The sequence below is a fragment of the Vulpes vulpes genome, chromosome 1, assembly GCF_048418805.1.
Source record: "Vulpes vulpes isolate BD-2025 chromosome 1, VulVul3, whole genome shotgun sequence".
In the NCBI taxonomy this organism is placed as follows: Eukaryota; Metazoa; Chordata; class Mammalia; order Carnivora; family Canidae; genus Vulpes; species Vulpes vulpes.
In genome coordinates this window covers 9,118,782-9,145,025 of record NC_132780.1, presented here as the reverse complement: position 1 = coordinate 9,145,025, position 26,244 = coordinate 9,118,782, and the positions used below count along the sequence as shown (strand labels likewise).

Sequence of the window (26,244 nt, the reverse complement as noted above, 5' to 3'; positions counted from 1 at the left end):
GTGCGCGCGCCCGGCTCTGTGGTGCGTGTCACCGACCCGCTTTCCTGCTGCTTTGCCCGCTCTCCCTTCGCAGCCCCGAGTGTCGGCGCAGAGCACTGTGCTCACGTTTCCCCAAGAGGACAGTCAGTATTGGGCCCTAGGCAGAAGGTTCCCAGCAGGAAGGCACGGACCTGGGCTTGGGGTGGCACTTTTAGAGCCAGCAGTGTCCCTGAGAGGGACGCCCTGGAGGAAATGGTGGGAGAGACCCTACTTGCAGGCGCTGTGGGTGCAGCTACGTTTGTCCGAACCACAGCATCCCCATACCTCTGATCCTAAGAATCTTGGCTCCAGCCTCCTGCTCACAGTTGGTAGTGTGTGTGACATCACGGCAGATGTGGCCCTGGAGGGGATTTTCTCCGTCTGTATAGCTCTTAAAAGGGCCTGGTGCCTCGTGATTTCCTTCTTCCCCAGTCCCGCTATTCTACAAAAGAAGGATCTTGAGAAGGAGGAAAAACTGTTGCACATCTGAAAGTGTAGATTCGTTGAGTTTGTTTTCATCTTTGTTCTAAATGCATGTTTGTTTTCAGTGCATGGAAACGTTTGCTTTTCTTTTCCTGAAATGTCCAATGGCCTATCCTAGGCCTGCCTTCCCAGTGAATGCTGGGCCAGGCAGAGAGATCCCTCCCCTCCTTTTTCAAATCATTGCTCTGCACTCACTATTGGTAATAGTAAGAAATGCACATTTTGCAGTCTAGTGAAAGTTTTGCTTTATTGATATTAATGTGTTGGTTGAATCATATCATGAGTCTCCAAAACCTCACTTTAAAAGTAAGGCAATATTATTCATGGCAGTTTGACTGATGTGACGAATGACATAATTGTTTGCTGTTTAAGGCTTTTGGGAGCAGGAATGTAATTGGAAGTCTGAGATCTGTGTCATCAGAGGCACAGGTTTTTCCAAGGAATCAATGGACTGAGACTTATGCTTATAGAGTTTGTTATAAGAAAAGAAAGTGCATATAAGTAAAGTAATATTCATAATGATGAACAATAAAACTCCCAATTTCAATTTTTTTATGAATCTCCTTTACTAAAATTTGGGATTCAAAGACATTTTACAAGGATTATATCCAACGTTGAGTAACGTTGGTTACTCAGTGGAGGAGAGAGAATCATATACTGTTCTGTCTTCTTTGACCAGATTTTATTATTCAGTCTGCAGATACCCTTCACCTGATTTATGTTCATTCAAAGAAGAATCTTAGCAGTAAAAAGATCTCCTATTGAAGAAGAATGTTCAAGAACTGGTAAGCTCTATTTATGATGGTCAAATTGATTTCTGCTCCCACATATATCAAACCAGTTTGCTTCTTCTAAGATTTAAAACAAGTTTTAATTGGATATAGATTTATTTTATACTTAAGATTATGGAATTAGTGTTCACTTTTTGTAATTATTCAGTTACATCACATGGGGAAATTACAAAGAAGAAAATTAAAACAGCCTCAATATCTCTATTAATATTTTGGGGAGGTATATTTTAGCAAAATTTTTCTTTGCACTTGTATATATATATGTGATGTGTGTATGTATTTCTGCAGAATAGAAGTTGTACTAAGTGAATATTCAGAGGGCACAGAGACTCTCCAACTCCTATTTAGTAAAAGTCATTCTAGCTGACCACAAGTTTCTTATACCTCCATGAATATAGGAAGAAGACCAAAGTGCCAGTGAACTTTTCTAGTTTGATACCTTCCAGGTGTTTATACCTATTAGGGTTTTATAAAGCAATTAAGGGTAATTATTATGGCACAATTTATCGAATAAGCCTTTCAGGATTACACTTTTTTTTAGATTTTTAAGGTTGCTTTTACAACCTTATATCTGTAACTATAGCCTGAGTAGGATGAGGAGGGTGTTCATGCAGGGGGTGCCTTGGTACAGGGTGATAGTCCAAGTGGTGGCAGTCCAAGGGTGGAATGCACCAGCAGGGGGTGTCAGCCTGAGCAGGATAAGGAGGGTGTCCACATAGGATGACTGAGGTGTCGGCATGAGATTTCAAAGCCCAAGCAGAGTAAAGAGGACATCTAGATATTAATACTGCCCAGCTTTGGGTGTTGGGCCTCAAATAGGAGGAATGTTGGGGACATTCATGTGGGTCAGGTAGGAGGTAGTGAGTGTCACAGTCCAGGTAAGATGAGGAAAGCATCCACACGGAGCAGGGGGCAGGAGCAGTGATGGGAGTTTGTTATGTCTGGGGGTGGGGAGGGGGTGGGAAGAGACTGTCAAGTCAGTCAATACATCTAGGGTAGTGGGAGCCAAGCTTCTCCCTGTGTCACAGCAGGGAGTCACACATATCAAAGGGGAAAAAATGAGATGGGGCTTTGTGATGTTAGGTTAACTAGATGTAATAGTCTGAACTTACAATTTTCTATATGGTAGATATAAAAAATATAAGCAGATGCTGGGCCGCTCAGGTTGCCAGATTCACATCTGGGGATTGCACCACCCTGCTGCTCCTTGTAGGGCTCTGGATTCCAGCATCTGCCTGGCCTGCTCTGTTGCTGCTTCAGCAAGAGAAGTCACTGTGCTGAGCAACTCCTATCCTATCACATTACACAGTATATGCACCTTAAGATCCTGATGAAAAGGCAAAATGTCCAAGTAATGTTTAGGGATAATTTGTGAGGGCAAGTCCAAGAAACGATGTGGTCATCAGGATGTTAAGCACCATTTTCTTCTGGATGAGTTATCCTGATGCTTCATTATCCTCCTCTTGCCCTGCGGCTGACATAGAAGACAGTGTTAGAGTCATCGGAGTTGGCTGTGCTGTGACCCATGCCATCAGGACATGGCTTCTGGTCTGTGCCTACTGGGGTGATGTTTGTCATGTTGCTGCATTGGTGCTCTGTGACAAGCAAGAGAGTCATTTTTAACAACTTAGCGGTACACGCTCTGTCATCTCATCTGAGATGTTTACTGACTCTGTGTAGTACCCAAAGGAAATATTACCAGAGAATCCATGAATCCTGCGGAAGTGATGGAAATGATTGACAGGTATCCAAAGTGTTGCTGCATCAAGCCAGAGTGCACTTACCATTGCTGTAACTGGAGGATGTATTCAGAAAATGTACCATCGCTGCCTGTAGGTGAACAGTTGTGCAGGAGTTTCTTTTTCAAGATGGTGTTTACACATCCTGAATTTATAAGTTGTTATATTTATGTTATTATATGTTTATGTTGCGAGTACTTTTAAGTGTGTTACTTTTTTAAAAGATTTCATTTATTTATTCATGAGAGACACACAGAGAGAGAGAGGCAGAGACACAGACAGAGGAAGAAGCAGGTTACAGTTTCACACTGCCCAAGTGTGTTATTTTTTACAATTAAAAACAAACAGGGGGGCAGCCTGGGTGGCTCAGCAGTTTAGCACTGCCTTCAGCCCAGGGCATGATCCTGGAGATCCGGGATCAAGTCCCACGTCGGGGTCTCTGCATGGAGCCTGCTTCTCCCTCTGCCTGTGTCTCTGCCTCTCTCTCTCTCTCTCTCTCTCTCTCTCTCTCTCTGTGTGTCTCTCATGAATGAATGAATGAATAAATAAATAAATAAATAAATAAATAAATAAATAAATAAAATCTTTTAAAAAATAAAATAAAAACAAACAGGGGACACCTGGGTGGCTCAGCAGTTGAGTGTCTACCTTCAGCCCAGAGCATGATCCTGGAGACACCCAGGATCGAGTCCCACATCGGGCTCCCTGTGTGGAGCCTGCTTGTCTCTCTGCCTGTGTCTCTACCTCTCTCTGTGTGTCTCTCATGGATAAACAAATAAAATCTTATAAAAAAATAAAAAATAAACAAAAGTGTTTACGTATATTTAGCTTTTTTCTTCCCCTTGTTTGTCTTTGCAAAGTGGAACACAGTAAAGAGATGTGTGCAGGGAAACACTTGTTTTAAAAACTCCACTTCTGGGGTGCTTGGGTGGCTCAGTCAGGCATCCAACTCCATCCAGTTTTGGCTCATGTCATGATCTCAGTGTCATGAGATCGAGCCACATATCAGGCTCCACATCAAGCAAGGAACCTGCTTGAGATTCTCTTTTCCTCTCCTGCTGCTGCTATCCCCCCCCCCCCCCCCACCTAAAAAAAGAAAAAACTCCACTTCTAAGATATAGAGTATCCAGGCTGGTACCATCCTTTTTCCCTCTTAACACAGTAGCATGTAACAGAATGGAAAAAGCAACCCCTGGCATCCAGAAACAGTCTGACATTTCCAGGTAGGCCTCAGTGATATTGAAAGCTGGCCTGGCACTCACAGCTAGGCCACGTTATTCTCTCGTTGAACATAAACAATCTCATAGAACACCCACATCAAGATCAGTCTGAGACCATAATGAGAGATGAAAAAGACCACTTCATAATTTTGTCTAAGCACAGACAAAAACAAGGTCACTGGGCAGCCCACAGAATACACCAAATATCCCTCTCCCCGCTAATATGAGTGGCTGCTACTTCTTACCGGTTACAGCTTCTGCCTCGCTCTGGTCTGCCTTCACTCTAGCTGACATTTATTACAGTGCCTAATCATGATAAACTTCCCTCTTGCATCCGGACAGCATCCGATTCAGGGCACAGCCTGCTTCCTGAAACCCTCCCCCCAAATCACCCACCACAAGCCCAAGTACTATAATCATTTCTGACACCCTCTTCCTGAAGCACTACACAGTTCACCATGTTGTATGTTCTTCCTTGTACTGAGTTCTAAACTACGGGGTGTGTTCCTTGGGGACTCTAGCTGGATGGCGTTGGCAATAAACATGCAGTTAATTGTGGCAGCTTTTGCTGTTGGTGGTCTGGCCCACGCTCTCTTTTCTTTTTCTTTTTTTTTTTTTTTAAGATTTTATTTATTTATTTATTCATGAGAGACAGAGAGAGAGAGAGAGAGAGAGAGGCAGAGACACAGGCAGAGGGAGAAACAGGCTCCACGCAGGGAGCCCGATGGGGGACTCTATCCCTGGCCTCCAGGATCACGCCCTGGCCTGAAGGCAGGCGCTAAACCGCTGAGCCTCCCAGGGATCCCCTCATGCTCACTTTCACAATGCAGAAAGTAATTTTGTTTTTTTGTTTTTGTTTTTAATTTTTTTTAATTTTTTATTTATTTATGATAGTCACAGAGAGAGAGAGAAAGAGAGAGAGGCAGAGACACAGAGGGAGAAGCAGGCCCCATGCACCAGGAGCTCGACGTGGGATTCGATCCCGGTCTCCAGGATCGCGCCCTGGGCCAAAGGCAGGCGCCAAACCGCTGCGCCACCCAGGGATCCCCAGAAAGTAATTTTGAAACACAGAGCACTGCTCAAGAGGCCTTGGACCCCTGGAGGAATTATATTAACCAAGGTCAGTTCTGACAAGTAGTTTGGGGTCATTTCACCTAAATGAAATGGAGAAAGGCCCTGTAAAGCATCATGTTGATGAAGAAGAAATATCCACTTTCCACTTTCCAGGATCTCTCTACATCTTCTCAAAAATACTCCAGGAAATTGAAGTTGGATGAGTGGTCAGGGCATATGTAAAAACGGCTTGAGAACATTGGAGAACCATATATATATATATTTTAAATATATTTATATATATATATTTTTTTATATATAACCATTAATTAATTAATTTTAAGAGAGGGTGGAAGTGGAGAACAGAGGGAGAGAAAGAATCTTAAGCAAGCTCCACGCCTGGCAGCCCAGCGCCAAGCCCAACATGGGGTTCGATTTCACGTGACCAAGATCACGACCTGAGCCAAAAATCAAGAGTCAGATGCTTAGTCAACTGAGCCACCCAGGTGCCTTTCAGTTTGTCTGCATTCCCAGCCCTCCCCTTTAGGACGTGGCACCTGTGATCTCTGAAGTACCAGTCTGTTCTGAGCTCCCCTTTTAGTTCAGGCTCAGCTGGGTTGATGAACAGTTTTCTGCCTCTCCCCAAAACTGTGTTGCTATTATATCCTCTCTTCCTGTGTCCTTGTGAGTGCTCTCTTATCTCATTACTATTATTTTAGTGAGGTTCCAGGGAGGAGGAAAGGTTAACCTCTCCACTTAACCAGCCATGCTCATCTGCAGAGGAATCACCATCTCCTCAAGGACCTGTGACTGTACTTACACTTTTCTTATATTTCTTCCTGTCTCACCTCCAAATATATAGTGACATTTGTTGTGTTTGTTCAAGAAATATTAAGTGAGTATCTACCATGTGTAGGCACTGGGACTTGAACTGTGATGAAGCTGCAATCCCTTGAGTTCGAAAGAGTGACCGGCAAGCATGTGAGAATGTCTAAGGTAATATGAGAAGTGCCAAGCAGAGCATGCACATGGTTCCAGTGGAGCACAGAAGGGTTCCTTCCCAACTTGGGGCGTCAGGGAAGTCTCCCCAGAGGGAAAGGTGTCTCAGCAGAGACCTCAAGAGAGAATGACATTGGGTCCAACCAAACACATTTGTGCCCTAACAAAACCATATGGAGAAGAGCCAGAGACATTCACAAAACCCAGCCATCCAACCTACTTCTTGCAACCCTCATCCCTACTCTTGGGGACTCTGCGGGGCTATCTCCTTGTCCTTGAACTTCTCTCTGCATGTGAAGAAGGCAGGAATCACCAAAGACTCAAATGGTGGGGAGATGTGCGGGGGCTTTATCTTGTGGTCAAGGGCTGCGACTTGAGGTTCAATTTCCGTTCTTTTCCCCAAATTTCTAAAGTCATTTGATATGAATTCTTTGCTTCGCTCTCAAACCATAACCCAGGCCCTGCACGTCACCCACTCATCTGTCAGGAGAGCAGGAGGGGACACACCATCCTATTCACAGCCCAGTTTCCTCCAAAGGAGTTACACTTTTAGGAAGAAATTAAACAGATTCAATCTTTTATCTTTATTGAGTAAACCAATCATGGGTAAAGAAAAAACAACACTAGGTTTTGGGACAGCGGTTGGGGAGGTGAGAGAAGTCCCCTTCCCTCCTCTCCCCTCACACCACAAGGTCTGGGTCACTTATAAAACTCATGCTCCTGCTCGTCCTTCTTGATGACAGTCTTGTATGCTTTTTCAAAGTCCTTTGCCAGAACAATGTAGCGGTTCTCACGGACGGCCAGCATTCCACTCTGTTGAGGGATGAGAATGAAAATCTACTCCCAAGCCCTAGTGATGGTGGAGGAAGAGAACTGGCCCCAAGCCCCAGGGAGGCAATGTGGGACATGAGGGGTGCAGCAGAGTGGTCTCAAAGGGGAAGAGTCTTCATGCACCCCCTGCCTGGATCCAGAGAAAAACCCTCCCTCACTCACCTCCTGACAGATGGAGTTGATATCAGCTCCTGAAATCTTATCTGGCCGGGCCACATCTGCAGCAGGTGATTAAGGAAATAAATGCCTAGAACCAGAAGTCATCCTTGAGCTATATTTATCACCACTCCCATCCCTGGAGTCTCCCGACCTTACAAGTTGGGTCCCAATGAAGGCAGAGATGGAGATGAAAATCCAATCCACATTCCCAAACAGGACCCTCCCCTCACTTCCAGAGCAGGATACAATCTTCCAAGTCAACCTCCTCCGAGAGGTTCATCTTGCTGGTGATAGTGGAAAAAATTAACCTCTTCTGGCGGCGGTCAGGGAGCGGAAATTCAATTTTACGATCAAGACGTCCGGGCCGCAGCAGGGCAGGATCCAATGTGTCTGCTCTGTTTGTGGCCATGATCACCTGGCATTGGGGACATGCCAGCTCAGACCTCTGTCCCCACTACACCCTCCTTCCTGTCACGATACGTGTTCCCTCTCATGCCAGCCTCCATCTTTCCCTGACTCCCACACTACACTTCCCCTTGCCATCCTGACCCCCGAACCTTGACATTAACGTTCTGGTCAAATCCATCCATTTGATTCAGTAGCTCCAGCAGGATTCTCTGAACCTCCCTGTCGGCTGCAGAGTGCAACATGGTCAGTCCAAGGCATTGCATACAAGCCTGCCCAAGACCCGAGGCCCTGCTTAGGTATCACTCACCTCCTGTCTGGGCATCAAATCTCTTGGTGGCAATGGCATCGATCTCATCTATGAAGATGATAGCAGGTGCATTCTCCTTGGCCAGGCGGAACACGTCCCGGACCATGCGAGGGCCCTCGCCCAGGTACTTCTGGACAAACTCTGAGCCCACGACCCGGATAAATGCAGCTGATGGCAGGATGACAAGGGTTAGATGAGGAAGGGCCTCCCATAAGGCCCATATTGCTTTAATGAAACTGAGAATTCCCTGGAGACATCTTTGAACACCCACTCCAAGAAGCCAGGTCATTCTCTCGTGCCCTGGGGATGGGTCTCAGATCCTGCTGGGAGGACCAGTCATCTGCCTGTACTCCACAACCCAGCAGCCCAAATCATGAATCCTACAACAAATGTGTCAGTTCTTGGCCCAACATTTAAAAATCAGGACATTATTTTTAAAAATGCGTCTGTACTTCAATATTCCCATATAGAGGACAGCAAGAGACGTTCATGGAATCCAACATAGACAAAACAAAAACCCTGGATTTCCAGAGTGTTGGAAAAAAATGAGAGAAAAAAAAGATAGGCTGTCTATACACTGAGACATCATACTAACTACCTCACCAAGAGTGAGTTCCACTTGGAATTCCGCTCAGGATGGAAAAGGATCCACTTCTGAACATCATGCAAGATCAGGGACCACAGGCACATATTCTGACATGATCAACAAGTGACAATGTGGCTGAAGAAAGGCTTGTTCTGGGCCTCTCCTTTTGAACTTACTTCTTTAAATCTAACCTATTCTTTAACTAGATGTGGCCTTGTGTTGCATGGAGCAACCCTCCAGAACCCTCCTTTTAGCTACCACTGAGAAGGGAAACACACAGTCCATTATGCAGACCTTATGTCCTAACTAGGAGCTGTGCAAGTTGCAGTCCTGCCCTGACAAGCACTAAAATCCAGAACCAACACCTGGCTCAAGGTGTCCTTCCTCTCTGATACGTACATCACCTAGGGGCTTGTTCAACCCCAAACCTCCGGGTATCTAAACACATCTCAGTGTTGGCTTTGGCCACACGTTCCCTGGGCTGTTCTGCCGGTGTTCAAACCATTACCCATGAAATCCTAGTCCCTGAAACCTCCCATCTGACTCTGGCTCCCGTCTGCCTCCCCATTCTGCTGCTGTGGTGCTCTGTCCCCCCAACCCCTTCCCCGTCCTCCTAGTCTCTCATACTGTGTTTCAGTGAAGACTTCTACTTCCTGGTCATTGAATTAGTTATGTCCCATACTCAATCCATCTACCCCCACACCAATCTGTTTTCCCCTAATCTGGCCCAAGTGAGAAGATGGAAGTTGCTCCTGATTCCTCCCACTTGCCACCATCTTATAGTTAGCAAATAAATCCTGTCACTTCTGCCTCAAGTCTACCCTTCTCTCCCCAACCCACCCTGCCAAAGCCTCTGCCCAAAGCTATAACTGTCAGTCCTCCGGCTCAGTGCAAAGTCTACTAATTGGCTGTCAGATTTCTCTTGCCTCCAAGTTCACTTCTAGCTGCCAAAATAATCTTTCAAAAAGCTAATCTGAAGGATGCCTGGGTGGCTCAGTCGGTTAAGTGTCTGCCTTCAGCTCAGGGCATGATCCTAGGGTCCTGGGATAGAGCCCCACATTGGGCTCCCTGCTCAGCGGGGACTCTGTTTCTCCTTCTCCCCCTGCTCATGCTCTCTCAAATAAGTAAAAAGAAAATAAAAATTTAAAATCTCAAAAGGCTAATTCCACTACTTCTCTAATGTGATGGCCACTGGCCACATGTGGCTGCTGAGGAACTGAAAAGTGACTGGTCCAAAATGAGATAGGCTGTCACTGTGAAATACCAGACTTCCAGAAACTTAGTAAAATTAAGTGTAAAATCTTTTTTTTTTTTTAAGACTTTATTCATTTATTCATGAGAGACACACACATAGAGAGAGAGAGAGACAGACAGACACAGGCAGAGGGAGAAGCAGGCTCCATGCAAGGAGCCCGCTGTGGGACTCAATCCCGGGACCCCAGGACCACGCCCTGCGCTGAAGGCAGGCACCAAACCGCTGAGCCACCCAGGGATCCCCTAGTGTAGAATATCTCAATAAATGTCCATCAATAAACATCCAGATAAGTAAAACATGGTATATACATACAATGGAATATTATTTGGCCTGAAAATGGGATTATATTTTGACACCTGCTCCAACATGGATGAGCCCTGAAGACAACTGCCTAAGTGAAAAAGCCAGTCAAATGTAGGGTCATCTACTTATCTGAGATACTTCTATATGATAGCTAAATTTATAGCCACTGCAAGCAGAATAGAGGTTATCGGGGGCTTGGGGGCGAGGGAGTGTGGAGAAACACGGAGTTAGTGTTTAATGGGATGATGAACAAGTTCTGGAAATGGAAAGTGGTGGAGGTTGCACAGCATTGTGAATGTTCTGAATGCCACTGAATTGTACTTAAAAATTGGTTAAAACGATAAATTTTGTTACATATATTTTACTAGAGTAAAACAATGGGAAAAAATCTCAAATTTTCTATTTGCTACATGTTAATAGTATTTTGAGTAATTTTCTATTACATGTTAATATATTTTGAGTATACTTGCTAAATACATTGTTCGTCTACTTATTCTAACTTATTTTTTTAATGGGTACTTAAACTTCTTGAATTATATATGTGGCTTGCATTGTATTTCTAGTGAGCCCTGCCTTTCCAAAACCACCCTGCTCTCAGGGCAGTGTGCAAAATCCCTGAGATTAGTGCTAAGACTATATTCACAGCCTTTCTGAGTTCTTCAGCCTCACCTCCTGAACCTTCCAAGCACAGCCCTCCTTCAGCCAGCCCCCCGTGTGCTAAGAAAGTACCACAGTGCAGTTACCGGGCAGGCAGGGAAAGGTAGCAAAGGACAAATGTGGAAGGTCCCTACCCTCACGTAATATCGTCATGGTCTACTCATGATTCGCTGAATCAAAGGTTCTTTCCTACCCCAGGCCTTGGCACATCCTGTGCCCCATGTCCTGGATGTCCCCTCCCAACTGTGTGCCTGACAGATTGCTTACACCTCACTTCTTCTGGGAAGACCTACCTGAGAGGTGGAGGCAGAAGGGACCAGCACGCCCTCTTGTGAGGGTGATCCCCCAATCCTTCCTGCTTCCCCGGGGCATTTGCTACTTTGCAGGCTGCTCCCACTCAACCTTACCTCTGTGAGCCCCCTTGCTCACTCACTTCAGCTACAGGAGCCTCCTTGTTATTCCTGGACCATGGGGTGCATTCCCACCTAACCAGACAGTCCCTGAGTCCAATAAACTTTCTCCTCCAGACATCCATGTGACTCAGTACCTCAAGTCTTTATGTGAATGTCACCTCTTAAAAGTCTTGCCTGACCACCCCTCATTCTACCATAAAAAGTGGCAGCCCCCACTATTCTCTATCCCCTTGCCCTGCTTCATCTCGTCACGCATTTAGAACCACATGATACATAATCTATTACCTGTTCAAGGACTTCCCCAACTAAAACATCACTTCCACAAAGAAAGGAGAGACTTTGTTCTGTTCACTGCTGTGTCTCCAGAACATGGTGTGGCACACATTAGGTACTCAATATTAACTCAATGACTGAATTCTAAGTGTTTTTTTTTTTTTTTTTCCTCCAGCCACACCGGGAAATTCTCCAACACAGGGGACATGTCTGAGCAGCTCAGGGCCTGGCAGAGCAGAAGTCCATGAACCGCTAAGCAAATGAATGCTCATGACCATGACTAACATTTATTGTTCACTCTACGTGCCAGGTATGGTTTTAGAAGCTTTATATTGATTTAATCCTCCGAATAACCCAGATAGAGAAGAAACAGGAGTCACAGAGAGACTAACTTATTGAGTGGTTACATAAACTAACTTCTGTAAGCAGTTGCAGGGGAGCCAGATTTCAATCCCAGTCAGCCCAGCCCAGAAAACACTGTCTGACCACTGCCTTCTACTGCTCCCTGCCTCACACATGCTGAGATTTAAGATGTGCTGAGCCCGATCCTCAGGCTTTACAAACAGTAATATGGTGACTTTCAGATGTTTTTGTCTGGAATCTACAGTAAGAAATATGTGTGTAAACAACCACAAGCATATGTGCATGCAACAAGTTTCACAAAGCATTAAGAGCTCTTACTACGTGGGATGGACACTGATGTTTTGTTTCATTGCTTTAAATGCTGATTGCAACCCATGAATTTGAACTCACACTAATGGGTGACAACCCACTGTGAAGCAAGTCTTGTTAGAGAATGGAGACAGGAGGAAGTGAAGCCACCTCCCTAGGATGGCACCGCCAGTAAGAGGCACACCAGGGCTTTGACACCATGGCTCCTGTTCTAATCATCTCACCTCACCACTTCCGGGGCAAGATCAGAAAGTAGGGAGCAAGGTTATGAGAGCCCAGAAGGTCAGAGCCCCAGGGAAGAACCAAGGGCTCACCTGTCGTGTGATGAGCCACAGCCTTTGCTAACATGGTCTTCCCGCAGCCAGGCGGGCCGTACATTAGGACGCCTCGGGGAGGGTCGATGCCGATCTGAAATGCAGAGGTGAAGGATAAGGCAGGGAGTCCTTTCACCAACTTGAAACACGAGGGGTGGGCGTGGAGGGGGCAGTGGCTTTCCTTTCTGTACCACTTTCAGCTCCTCACCTGCTTATAGAGCTCAAAGTGTGTAAGTGGAAGCTCCACGGCCTCCCGCACCTCCTGCTTCTGGATGTCCATGCCCCCGATGTCTGCATACATCACGTCTGGCTTCTGGTCTGGTGGGAGAGCAGAGCTGGGGCTCCCAATCTGGCCTACAGGGTCCCCTCAGGCCTCCCCCCGGCCCTGGGCTCCCCTCTCACCTGAGGTGAGCATCATGATACTGCTGTCAGCCTCAGGAGGCAGCACATCCACCAGGGCGTTGCTGTGCTTGTGGAGGGCCACAGACGCGTTCGGCTTGAGCAGCTCCCGGTCAATGGTGCTCAGGATGCGCACGTAGTAGTTGGAGCCTTTGGGAGACAGGCAGGGAGCAGGGAAAGTGAGAAGTACCAGAACCTCCAACCTGTCTCTGTCCCCAAACCTCACAGTCATACACTCTAGGCTACCAGTCCCTTTTACTCAGACTCCGAATAGCCCTCAGCCTCTAGTCTTGCCTCCTCTGGTCCATCCCCCACATTCAAGACAACAGCTCCCTTGTCTATCTCTACCCCGGACTGTCTAGCCCCAGGTGACCAGCAGCCTCCTGGAATGCCTCCCCTGCCCCGGCATGTCCCCAGGGTCTCTTCTCACTCACTGTCCCAGTGTGGTCTCAGTATCTTTTCTCAAATCGTGCTGCTTCTCCTGGGGCCCTGTCTCAGGGAGCCCCATGGTCCCTAGTCACCAGCCAGAGTCCCAAGCCTCGTGTTGGACCTTTCTCCCCTCCACACCACAGCTCCTCAGTCACTATGCTCTTCCAGCTAGCCTCCTGAATGTCTCCAACCAATCTCCTCTCCTCCCCACAGACCCAGCCTGATAGACCCTTCCGCTCCCATCGAGGTCTCTGCACCAGAGTCCTCCCTGCTCGTCCAGCCTCCAGGCTCCCTGCCCCCATCCACCTTCTACTTTCTCCTGACCTTCACACCCGGCTGTCTGGCATCCACCCGGACCCCTCCCTGTGAAGTCCTAGACTGCCCTTACTGTCTCCCTCCAAACCTACTCTTCTCCCCATGTCAGCATCTCAGGGATAGTCCCACTGTCCCCCTAAGTCCTACAGGTCAAAGACACAAGCCTCATCCTGAGTATCTCCCTCCCTTCAACCACCTCACCTCCAGCCTATCAGTCCATTTCCAGGCCCAGTCACAGAGGCCAGAAACAGGAAATGACAGATAATGCACAGAGACAACAACCATCCTGAGTACAGGGCCTGAACCCATGTTAACAACAACAGCTACCATATACGGAGTCCTACCAGAGCCTAGTCTCTTCACACCTGACTCAGTTTCAAACTGCAGGTCCCAACCCAGTAACTGCCATGAAATCAACTTAGAGGGTCATATCCAGAACACTGTTTAAAACAAAAACAGACTAGAACAGAATGGAAAACACCAGAATCTGTCACACGTAATAAGGCTAACTATCATTTGACGAAACTTTCAATATATATTTAGTGTATGCGTGGCTATGTATGCAGTTGACCTTTGAACAACGCAGGGTTTAGTGGTGCCAACACCCCATGCAACTAAAAACCCACACATAACTTGACTCCCCAAAAACTCAACTACTAATAGTCCACTGGTGACCAGAAGCCTTACCAATACCATAAACAGTCAATTAACATGTGTTTTGTATGTTTTACATATTATATACTGTATTCTTACAATCAAGCAAGCTAGAAAAAGAAAGTGTCATTGAGCAAATCAATAAGGAAGAGAAAATACATTTAAGTATTATACTGTATTCATCCAAAAAAAATCTGTGTATAAGAAGACCCATACAGTTCAAACCTGTGTTGCTTTAAACTTAACCATACATGTAGGTTCATACATATACACGAACACATACAAAATACATACACATGTGTAGAGAGAGTATGTAAAACATATGTCTACTTTTGTTATTAGAGTTAGAAAAACACCATTACATTGCCCTCCCTTGTTTGCTCTTCTAAGACCCCAACACACTTCCCAGTCCAGGACAGGAAACAGTTAACAGACGTTGAATGAACAGATGAGTGAATGAGGTGTCCCTACCCAGGCACCCACACACCTGTGGTGGAGCCCACAATAGCTGTATTCTGATCCACAGCCTCCAAAAACTGCCCGATGACCAGTGGGATGCTCTGGATTCGCTTCACCTCCTCCTGAGCATGGAGGAATTCCTTCTTCAGGTTCTTCTGCTCATCCTTGATGTACTCCTCCTGCACCTCCAGGAATTCCAGCTCTTGCTGCAGCTTCTGTGAGCGGAGAGGCAAAAGGTAGAGGGTTGGCTTTGGCCCTGCTGAGCCAGGTGGTTGTAGAAGGCGGAGGGAGTCCGGGTTGGGGCTGACTCTACCTTGTAGCGGCTGTACAGGTCCTCCAGGTCCTCAGGCTCAGGCCCCAGGAAGGAAAGGCCAGTCTGGGGCCGTGACACAGACAGTGCTGGGATCTCATCCTAGAACAAGGGAGAAAACTCTGGTTGGAAGAAGAGCATCCCCTCATGATAGAATCTAAAGCATCCTCCCCACTCCACCATGAACCTCTCAGCCCCCAACAGCCTCCTGACATCATTCAGCCCCTCTAAATAGATCCTGCAAGCCTCTCAGCCCCCTAAATAGGCTCCTGATGCCACCCAGGCCCTAAGAGGGTCAACTAGCCTCCCAAACAGATGTTTTACTATCATATGCCACTTGTAACATAACCCCAATGTCACCTGACTCCCAACTAAGGTCATATCAACTCCTTACTGGACCCCAATGCCCCCCCCCCCAACAAGTTCCTAATATCACACGGCTGTCTTATTATAGGCTGTTAAAGTCAACCTCAAACATTCTCACATTACCCAGTTTTCCCCAAAAGATCCCTCATGTCACACAACCCAAACTCACATTAGGTCTTTATGTCATCCGGTTCCCTATGTAGGCCCCAAACACCACTCGGCTAGATCAGATACTGCGGAGCCTCCCAACACCAGCCAAGCCCCGATCATCAGTCAGCTCCCCGGCCCAACCTGAGACATCATTTGGCCCAAGCCCCATCTATCACTCACACCCCGAACCATCCGCAGCCCCGCGGGCCGCGATGTCATTAAGCACTCCTAGCTAGTCCTCGAAATCCTTCCGTGCCGAAGAACCTGTAACATCACTCATTCCTGCAGCGGCGCGTTCTGAGCCTTTCTGCCCTCCTAACATCCTTCAGCCACCGAGCCAGGCCTCGGGGCGACACAGAGCTCCCCACCGAAGCCTCCAGAACCAGCCGGACCCGGGCCGGAATTCCCGCAGTCCCTCAGCACCCCACTCCGGTCGGCCTCGCCCTCTCCCCACGAGCCTGGCCCCACCGGACCTGAGCTTTCTCCACCAAGATGCCTATCTCCTCCATAGTGACCAAGCCGGCCTCTGTGGCCCAGCCAGATCTAGTCACCGCTTCCGGCGACGCTACCGGAAGGCCAGGGCCTCCGCGGATTCTGGGAAACGTAGTTCAAGGCTTCGCTGGAGCGGGCCGAATGGGCCGCAAAGGGTGGCGGGAAGGGAAGTCTTTGTCCTGGGCTCCGCCCCCAAGGCCTGCGCGCGGGCTTTCCGTAGCTGGGCTCGGGGCGGTGCGCGTGCGCAGTAGTGCGGTGTCCGCGCGCGGTTTTTCTCGCCAGTAAGCGGCGCTGCCTCGTTGCTTTTTCGGTTAAGGAATTCGCAAATCCGTCCGGGAGAGCCTGGTGGCCAAGCGCTGGTGGCTCTCCTTTAGTGCCGGGGCCGGAGATACTTTGGGCGGGGCTCCCCAGGGGGGGTTCCTTTAGGAGATCTAAACGTGGGATGCGCCGAGGGTTGTCTCCCGCGTGGAGGCGGGAAGCACCTGGCTCCACCCTGGGGGTTGATGTGCTGTGGGCCAGGAGGAGGGGTGGAGAAAGAATTTTTTAAAATAAGATTTTATTTATTTATTTGAGAGAGAGAGAGAGAGAGAGGGCGCGAACTGGGGGGAGGGGCAGAGCAGGGAGCCCTCCCCGGGCTGGATCCCAGGACCCCAAGATCATGACCCCAGCAGAAGTCACTTAACTGACTGAGCCACCCAGCCGCCCCTGGAGAAAGAATTCTGGAGATGTTTTTGATGGAAGAAGGTGCTTTATTATATATAGCAGGGGGACAGGACCTGTGGGCTGGAAATGTTGCACTTGTGTTTGTGGGGAGTGTCTGATTAAATTAAACCTTCTAGTTTGGGGAGGGGGCGGTGCTAACGATAGTAAGTCTCTAAGGAATTTGGAAGTAAAGCTTTCAAGACCTTGAGGGGTCTAGGTGCTGCTAAAATAAGGTTATTTACTAATTCTTAGTAAAACATCAGCTTTGAGGGGCACCTGGGTGGCTCAGTGGTTGAACATCTGCCTCTCTGGTTCAGGTCGTGATCCTAGGGTCCTGGAATCAAGTCCGCATAGAGCTCACTGCAGGGAGCCTGCTTCTCCCTCAGCCTGTGTCTCTGTGTCTCTCATGAATAAATAAATAAAATCTTTTTTAAAATCGGTCTTGAAGCCCTTCAGATATGTATCACTGGGCCTCATGCTCAGGAGGTCATTGCAAATACATCTTGGGGAGTGACACCAACAAGAGCAATAGAGGAAGTCCTTGAGAGAGCTGTAGGAATGTTACAATCTGTAAGCCTCAGGAATTCCACCTGGGGAATTCGAGCCCCAGCAAAGTGTGGCCTTTGTGTCTCCCATCCGGGGTGAGGAGCCCCCAAGCCCCGCCCCCTTACTTGTTAGCAAATCCGGTAGAAACCACACTCAGGGCTGGAGAAAATGAGGCAGCAGTGTCAGGAGTTGGGTCCCACAGGAGACCGGCAGACCTGTGCCAGGCCCTGCCTAAGTCACAGGGGCCTCAACTCATTGCATCTTGATAGACAAAATGTTCCCTTTTACAGAGAAGCAGGCTGAGAGCTCTGAAGCTACTTGTCTGTCACAAGGGTCAGAGTGTAGAGCCCCGGATCTGTCTGTCCCCAAAGCCCATGCTTCTGGCTCCACGGATACACTGCTTAGTGTTTGTTAAGTAAACGTTTTATTGAAATATAAATACAGAGAAGTCCACAAATCATTAGGGTGCAGTTCAATGACTTGACACAAAGTTAACACACCAGTAAAACAAGTACTCAGTTCAAGAGACCAAACATTAGCCACCACCATCCCCCAGGTGTCCCCTGCATGTTCTTTTCCTGCCATACCATCCCCCTCTGAAAGTTTCACTTATCTGGATTTCCAGCAGTGTACATTATTTTTATCTGTTTCAACCCACATAGCACGTACTGTGTGTTTGGCTTCTTTTTCCTTAACATCACGCTTGTGACTTTCACCTTGCACGTGGGAATAGTTTGTTTCATTGTTTTCATTTCTGTATGCTTTCCATTGTGTGACTATGCCTCAAACTGGATATATCCTAGAGTGGAATTGGTGGTCAGAAGGCTGTGTTTAGCTTTAGTAGACACTCAAACTATACTAACATATTCCTACCACTTGTGCACACACTTGATACTGTCTCTTTTAAATTATTTTTTTCCGGGGATCCCTGGGTGGCTCAGCAGTTTGGTGCCTGCCTTTGGCCCAGGGCACAATCCTGGAGTCCTGGGATCGAGTCCCGCATCAGGCTCCCTGCATGAAGCCTGCTTCTCCCTCTGCCTGTGTCTCTGCCTCTATCTCTGTGTGTCTTTCATAAATAAATAAAATCTTAAAAATAATAAGATAAAATCCCAGGACTTTTATTTCTACACAAAAGGGAAACAACGATGACAACCAGCCATCTTTCTCTGCATTGACAGCCTTTAGTTCTGTCTAAACATCTCTGTCTCCCCCAAAAGGCATCCCAATTTCTACGAGTCTTCGAATCTATCACGTCAAACAGGCACTCCTCATCTCCTACTTTTGCCCCTTGCTCCCTAGCCTCCTAGTTTCCAGACTTCAGACTCAAACCTATGTGAGAGCTTTGCCTTTACTTCCCTAAGCCCCATCAACCACCACTGAGCTCTTTCTACCATCTTCCACAATGATAAATCAATGAATCGTTTTGGAGTTTTTATGGATAAAATTATAAGTAACCATTTCCTGAACACTGTGTACATGGCTCTTCGCTAAAACACTTTACTGTATTATCTCACTGAATCCTCACAACAACTTTACAAATCAGGTAGTAAAAGTAACCAATGTTTATACAGAATCTTTACCTTCTGCCACAGAATCATAAATGTTTTATACACATCATCTGATTTAATGTCATATTAAAGTGGGATTTCAAATGGAAACTGTTGTCTTACTTCCTACTTTCTCAGGTCCGACATAAAATACTAGGCTCAGAGAGGTACAGTTGCTTGGCCAAGTTCACACACCACAGAAATGGAAGAGCTGGTATTCAAATCCAGAACCTGGGCTCTTAACCTCACATGATAGTTATCATTTGAATTTGCAGATGATTTCAGTAAGTAAGCTAGCCATTCTCAAGCAGGAGAACATCAGATCATTTAGGGAATAAAGCTAGACCCACCTTTACTTATTTTAACATTATGACCCTTTTTCTCATCTTCTGGTTAAGAATCACCCATCTAGATCATTTAACAGATGGGCAAATTAGAGCCTTCATCGGCCCAACTGACTAAAATTTCTCTGTCCTGGCTCAAGTCCAGGACTTTCTTCCTCTAAACTATACTGCCTTCTATCACAAGTCAAGCTCTTGTGTTCAGTGAGGGCGTTCCCAGATCTGGGTCTTTAGAGCCCTGCATGAGGTTGGATGCATACAGGGGCGAGCAAACAAGTAAGTAAAGACAGTTGGGCTGTCAGAGAACCTAATCCTCATCTACAGAGAGCAGCTGGACTCCACGCGTGATAACCATGCCAAAATGTGTGCCCATGTTGCCAGATCTGATGTTTCAAGAAAGCCAAGAATTCAGATTTTCAAGTGAAATCTTCTCATTTTTAAAGCGTGGCAATAAATTCAAACACTCAAAAACACCATGCCACAGGGCGCCTGGGTGGCTCAGTCAGTTAAGTGTCCAACTCTTGACCTCAGCTCAGGTCTTGATCTCAGAGTCCTGAGTTCAAGCCACACGTTGGGCTTCATGCTGGATATGGAGCCTACTTAAACAAGACAAGACAAAACAAAACACCATGCAGGCCAAACAAAGTGGGCTTCATGAAATGAATAGAGGCCCCTGGTCTCGGCTCATCCTGTCCCCAGTATTGCCATCAAAGGCCCAGGAATGAAAAGCTTTACTCAGTCCCAGGGTGGAAGTAGAGGGAGAGGTCTGAAACATTCAGAAGGCAGCAAGAATATGAGGTAAAGGATGAATAAGGATGAAATTCAGGGAAACACAAATGTAAATATCTAACAAGAGCTGATTTGTTAAATAAACTGAACAACCTTTTATTATAGACTATGACACAGTTTTTTTTAAATGGTGTAGAATATTTAACAATGTGCCATGATCCCGGGATCCGGGGTTGAGTCCTACATTGGGCTCCATGTGGGGAGCCTGCTTCTCCTTCTGCCTGTGTCTCTGCCTCTCTCTCTCTCTCATTAAAAAATAAATAAATCTTTAAAAAAATCCCAGTAGTAGTTTAAAAAATTATGTGCGTACACATGTATATATGGCAAGATATATGCATAATATGTACGTGTATTATACACACACGTATAAGAATACATATATAAGGAAAAAGACAATGATAAAGTATATGTTTAAAATGATCACATATGAGGCATCTGGGCAAAGAGTTTTATTTTTACCATTCTTTTAAGTTTTCTGTAACTGAAATATCAAAATAAAAATATTTTTAAAAAGGGTTTATACTTATTGCCTTGACATCTCTTTTTTTCTTCTAGGTATTACATATTTTGTGAACACATGGCACATCTGAGTGTCTGCCACTCAACTGCTAAGCCACCCAGGCATCCCTATACTGGGATTTTTATTTGGATTGCATTAAATTGTAGATCAATTTGGATAGAACTGACATGTTAACAATGCTGAGTCTTCCCATCCATGAATATAGTACATCTCTCCATTTATTTAGTGCCTTGATTTCCTTCATTGGTGTTTTGTCCCTCTCAGCATACAGATTCTGTACATATTTCGCAGATTTATACAGGCATACCTTGGAGATATTGTAAGTTTGGTTTCTACTACATCTGCAGGGACTTGCTCCACTGAAGTCTTGGATCTCTCAAATTCATCCATAAGGATTGGAATCAACTCCTGTTCATGTTGATATTTTTACATCTTCCCAGGAATCACAAATGTTCCGGATGACATCTAACATGGTGAATCCTTTCCAGAAGGTTTTCAACTTGCTTTTCTCAGATCCACTAGAAGAATCACTGTCTATGGCAGCTATAGCCTTATGAAATGTTATTTCTTAAATAATAAGACTTGAAAGACAAATGACTCCTTGATTCATGGGCCTCAGAATGGATGTTATGTCAGCAAGCATGAAAACAACATGAGGAGAAGAAAGAAAGAAAGAAAGAAAGAAAGAAAGAAAGAAAGAAAGAAAGAAAGAAAGAAAGAAAATAACATGAGGGATGCCTGGGTGACTCAGCGGTTGAGCGCGTCTGCCTTTGACTCAGGCCAAGATCCTGTGGTCCTGGGATCGAGTTCCTCATCAGGCTCCCCGTGAGGAGCCTGCTTCTCCCTCTGCCTGTGTCTCTGCCTCTCTCTCTGTGTCTCTCATGAATAAATAAAATCTTTTTTTTTTAAGAGAACAACATGAATCTCATTGACCATCTCCATCAGAGCCCTTGGGTGACCAGGTGCATCATCAGTGAGCAGTAGTATTTTGAAAGGAATCTTTTTTTCTGAGCAGTAGGTCTCAACCATGGGCTTAAAATATTCTGTAGACCACGTTGTAAACAGATATGCTGTCATCCAGGCTTTGTTTTTCCATTTATAGAGTGTGGGCAGAGTAGTTGCAGCATAATTCTTCAGGGCCAGAGGATCTTCAGAGTGGTCCTTGAGTGCTGGCTTCAACCTAAAGCTGCATTACCCCTAACAAGAGAGTCAGCTTGTCCTTTGAATATTTAAAGCCAGACATTGACTTTTCCTTTCTACCCATGGAAGTTCTAGATGGCATCTTCTTCCAATAAACGGCTGTTTTGTCTATACTGAAAATTTGTTTATGATAGCCATATGTTTAATTAATTATTTTAGCTAGATCTGGATAATTTGCTGCAGCTTCTATGTTAGCACTTGCTGTTTCATCTTGTACTTTTATGTCATGGAGATGACTTCTTTCCTTACACCTCGTGAACCAACCTCTGCTAGCTTCAAACTTTTCTTCTGCAACTTCTCCACCTCTCTCAGCTTTCATACAACTGACTACTAAAACTTCCTCCAGGGCAGCCCTGGTGGCCCAGCGGTTTAGGGCCGCCTTTGGCCCAGGGTGTGATCCTGGAGACCTGGGATCGAGTCCCACATTGGGCTCCCTGCACAGAGCCTGATTTTCCCTCTGCCTGTGTCTCTGCCCCTCTCTCTCTCTCCCCCTGCTCTCTGTGCCTCTGATGAATAAATAAATAAAATCTTTAAAAAATAAAATAAAAATTCCTCCATATCAGCAATAAGACAGTTTTCCTTTCTTATCATTCATATGTTCACTGGAGTAGCACTTTTCATTTTCCTCACGAACTTTTCCTTTGTATTTACAACTGTTTGGCACAAGAGACTGAGCTCTCGGCCTGTGTTGGTTTTTGACATGCCTTCCTCACTAAGCTTAATTATTTCAAGCTTTTCATTTAAAGTGAGAGATACATACACTCTTCCTTTCACCTGAACATTTAGGGACCATTGTAGGATGGCTTCCTTCCTTTCACCTGAACATTTAGGGACCATTGTAGGATGGCTCGCTGTCCTAGGTGGGTGAGTAGGGTTCATGGTGACCCCAAACAATTTTAATAGTAACATCAAAGGTCTCTGATCGGTGATCACCATAAAAGATATAATAATGAAAATTTTTAAAATATTGTAAGAATCACCAAAATGCGGCACAGAGACGTGAAGTAAGCAAGTGTTTTTGGAAAAACGGTGCCAATAGGCTTGTTCAGTGCAGGGTTGCTCAAAACCTTCAATTTGTAAAATTACAATATTTGCGAACCACAATAAAGCGAATGCAATAAAACAAGGTATGCCCTTACCTATTTCATTTTTTCAAACAGTTTAAAATAGCATCTTTATAAAAACAGGTATAATTGATATATAATAAATTGCACATATTTAAAGTATACAACTTGCTAAGTTTGGGTGTGTGTATACACATACAAAACCATCATCACAATCAAGATAATGAACCCACCAATTACCCTCAAACATTCTTTCAGGTTCTTTTGTACTCCCCTTGCCTCCATCCCAGAACACTCTCATTCATTTGCATTTTTTAGAATTTTGTGTAAATGGAATCAGACAGTACCTACTCTTTCATTCAGTATAAATTTTCTCAGTTATCCATGTTATTGTGTGTGTCACAGTTCACTCCTTTGCATTGTGGAATACTCCACTGTGTTGATTAACAGTCTTCAGCTATTACAAGTACCATTGCTATGAATGTACAAGTTGGACATGAGCTTTTATTTCTCTCGGATAACAAAGGTAGGTGTGGAATGACTGGGTCCTGTGGTAGCTGTATGTTTAACTTTTTAAAAAACCACTACACTAATTCCCAGCATGGTTTTGCCATATCACATTCCCATGAGCAAAATGAGAGTTCTAGTTGCTCCACATCCTCACCAAATACTCCCAGACTTTGAAATCAATCTTTCAACTTCAGACTTTTTAATAGATGTGATTTTTAAACTGAATTTACCTAATGACTAATAATGTTGAGCCTTTTATCATGTGCTTATTTACCATCCACATATTTTCTTGGGTGGGGTGTCTTTAAATCTGATGCCCATTTTTAATTGTGTTGTTTTCTCATTGTTGAGTTTCGACACTTATTTATATATCCTGGTGCCTTAGTCTGCTTGAGCCACCATAACAAAATACCACAGACTGAGTAGCTCAAACAAAATAAATTTATTTCTCACAGTTCTGGAGGCTGGAAAGTTCAGGATCAGGGTGCTAGCTGTTTTAAATCTTGATGAGGGCTCTCTTCCTTGCTTATAGATGGTTTCCTTTTCATGTCCTCACGTAATGGAGAAAGAGAGCTCTACTCTTCCTCTTGTAATAAGGGTACCATGTCTATAAGATTGGGATTCATGCTTAGGACCTCATTAAACCTTTACCACCTTCACACAGGCCCTATCTCCAGATACAATAATAGTGGGGGTTAGGATGTCAACTTATGGATTTTGGGGGGACACACTCAGTCCATAAGACTTATACAAGTCCTTTATCAGATATGTTACTTACAAATACCTTCTCAGTTGTGTAGCTTGCCTTTTCATTCTCTTAATGTTATCCTTTTTTTTTTTAAAGATTTTATTTATTTATTCATGAGAGAGGGAGGCAGAGATACAGGCAGGGGCTTCCCTGCAAGGAGCCCAATTCGGGACTCCATCCCAGGATCCTGGGATTACAACCTGGCTGAGTTGGTTAAGCACCTCTGCCTTCAGCTCAGGTCATGATCTGGGGGGTGGGGGAGGGGGGGGGTTCCTGGGATCAGCCCTGCTTTGCTCAGCAGGGAGTCTGCTTCTTTCTCCGCTTCTGCTCCTTCCCCTCACTCATGCTCACACACACTCTCTCTCTCTCAAATAAATAAATAAAATCTTTAAAAAAAAAATAAAGTGAGTTTCTTGTAGACAGCGTGTTAAATATAATCTGACAATCTCTATCTTTAATTTGGTATACTTAGATCATTTACATGTGATATAATTATTGACAAGCTGGATTTAGACCTATAATTTTATTGTTTTGTTTCTTCTCTCTGTGTTTTGTTTTTCTCTTTTCCCCTTTCTGCCTTCTTTTGGATTTGAAATTTTTTCATTTAATCTTTCCATTGGCTCCTTGCTTTGTCCCCTCATACTTTTTGTTTATATGTGATCCCTCCCAGTTCTCTGACCAGAAAGTGAGTATTTCTCAGAATGTTTCTGTCTGCATCTGCTGCCCAGGTCTGGGATTTGGATCACACTCTGGTTAAAGTAGGGAGGTATGGGAGGCAAAAAAAAAACCCACAGAAACTTCACCACCATATCACTCATCTTTCAAATTTTGACTTCCCTCTACTATCTGGCTATTCTCAATTACTTTTCAGTGACCTCAGGTAATTACTTTATGTATTCTGGCCAGAGCTTTTAGTTGTAATCAGTGAGATATTACTTAGAGTAGGCTTAAGCAATCTTAATGAGAAGCATAAGTACACACATAGAAAATTCTTTTGTTAAGAGTGACATTGCTTTGAGTTTTTGTAAATCTCTTTAAATGTCCAGCTTAATAGAAAACTAGATTCTGATATCTGCTTCTGCATTCAATGTATTATAATATGTTGTTTTGATGGAAGTACATGAAGAAAATCCAGCCTCACACAGAGAAGTAATTTTTTTTTTCAAAATTTATTGAGTGGCAGTACAAAGCTCCCAAAGAGGGAGGGGACCCAAAAGAGTTACTCGGAAGTGATTTAGATAGAGAAGTGTATTTAACAATCTTTTCAGGTAAATGTGGTACTTCTTTTATACTATACCAAAACTACAAATGTTTGTTTCTTAAAGATTAGTTACAATGAGAGTCTGAACCCCTATCAACAAACTTAAATATCCATCAGTCTACCTTGAACTTTGAATAGATCTTTTACCTATTCCTACTTACAACATCATGCATCAGGCATTTGGAAAATACTGGTTTGCTGAGTTATTCAGCTTTCCATATGTTGACATATTTTATTATATAATATAAAAAAGTCATAGTCATAAATATCCATATTGATTTCACCAGAAAGGCTGTGAGTATTTAGATCACTATCAAGCTATGTTTTTTTTTTCACCCTGAAAGGTAAAATCCAAAGGTTAGATTTTATCATTTGTAACGAATTCATCAGTTATTTTCCTTAAAGGGACAGGTTCTGTTCATTTTTTAGAAAATATCTGCCAGATACTCAAATCTGTATAACTATAGTTTTTAAATTATTTTTTCTGTAAAAAGAAATTATACTATGAAACAAATTACTAGTACGGTTCATAATCTAAAAAATCAAATGCTTTCCAGCTTTATACATATACCTTGCATTTTTTACACAGAATGTTAAAATGACATATGTTCAAGAATAATGATTTAATGAAATCAATAATTTTTACTGCATCAAGGACTTTTTTTTTAAATTCATGAGAGACACACAGAGAGAGAGAGAGAGGCAGAGACACAGGCAGAGGGAGAAGCAGGCTCCATTCAGGGGGCCTGAAGTGGGACTCAATCCTGGGTCTCCAGGATCACGCTCTGGGCTGAAGGCGGCACTAAACTGCTGAGCCACCTGGGCTGCCCCATCAGGGACATTCTTAAGTGAAACTGGTTTTTGTTGTCTTGGTTTTATTTAAAAAAAAATTTTTTGTATATATATTTTTATTGGAGTTCGATTTGCCAACATATAGCATAACATCCAGTGCTCATCCCGT

General features: G+C 44.7%; 2 protein-coding genes across 8 annotated transcripts in view; one reads left to right on the top strand and one right to left on the bottom strand.

Moving 5' to 3' along the window:
- The window catches only part of LOC112928380 (uncharacterized), a 45,509-nt gene extending 31,108 nt beyond the window's left edge, over nt 1-14,401 (top strand). For 2 of the 7 annotated variants that reach the window (XM_072752644.1, XM_072752656.1), the window contains exons 7-8: nt 1,195-1,286; nt 11,671-14,401. In XM_072752644.1, the coding sequence (XP_072608745.1) occupies nt 1,195-1,244 (50 nt within the window). In that variant the 3' untranslated portion in view covers nt 1,245-1,286; nt 11,671-14,401. Of the gene's footprint in view, nt 1-1,194; nt 1,287-2,505; nt 3,226-11,670 lie in introns of those variants that run through there. The other 5 variants (XR_012000461.1, XR_012000462.1, XM_072752651.1 and 2 more) reach the window with 5 other exon arrangements.
- On the bottom strand, nt 6,864-16,205 carry PSMC4 (proteasome 26S subunit, ATPase 4). The gene is made up of 11 exons (XM_026010059.2): nt 16,037-16,205; nt 15,051-15,149; nt 14,766-14,952; nt 12,884-13,030; nt 12,690-12,799; nt 12,482-12,575; nt 8,009-8,176; nt 7,851-7,927; nt 7,540-7,708; nt 7,297-7,352; nt 6,864-7,116 (listed from the first exon to the last, which is right to left on the bottom strand). Exons 1-11 carry the CDS (start codon nt 16,070-16,072, stop codon nt 7,003-7,005), a joined length of 1,257 nt encoding a protein of 418 aa, XP_025865844.1. The 5' UTR covers nt 16,073-16,205; the 3' UTR covers nt 6,864-7,002.
- Between the last annotated feature and the right edge of the window lie 10,039 nt (nt 16,206-26,244).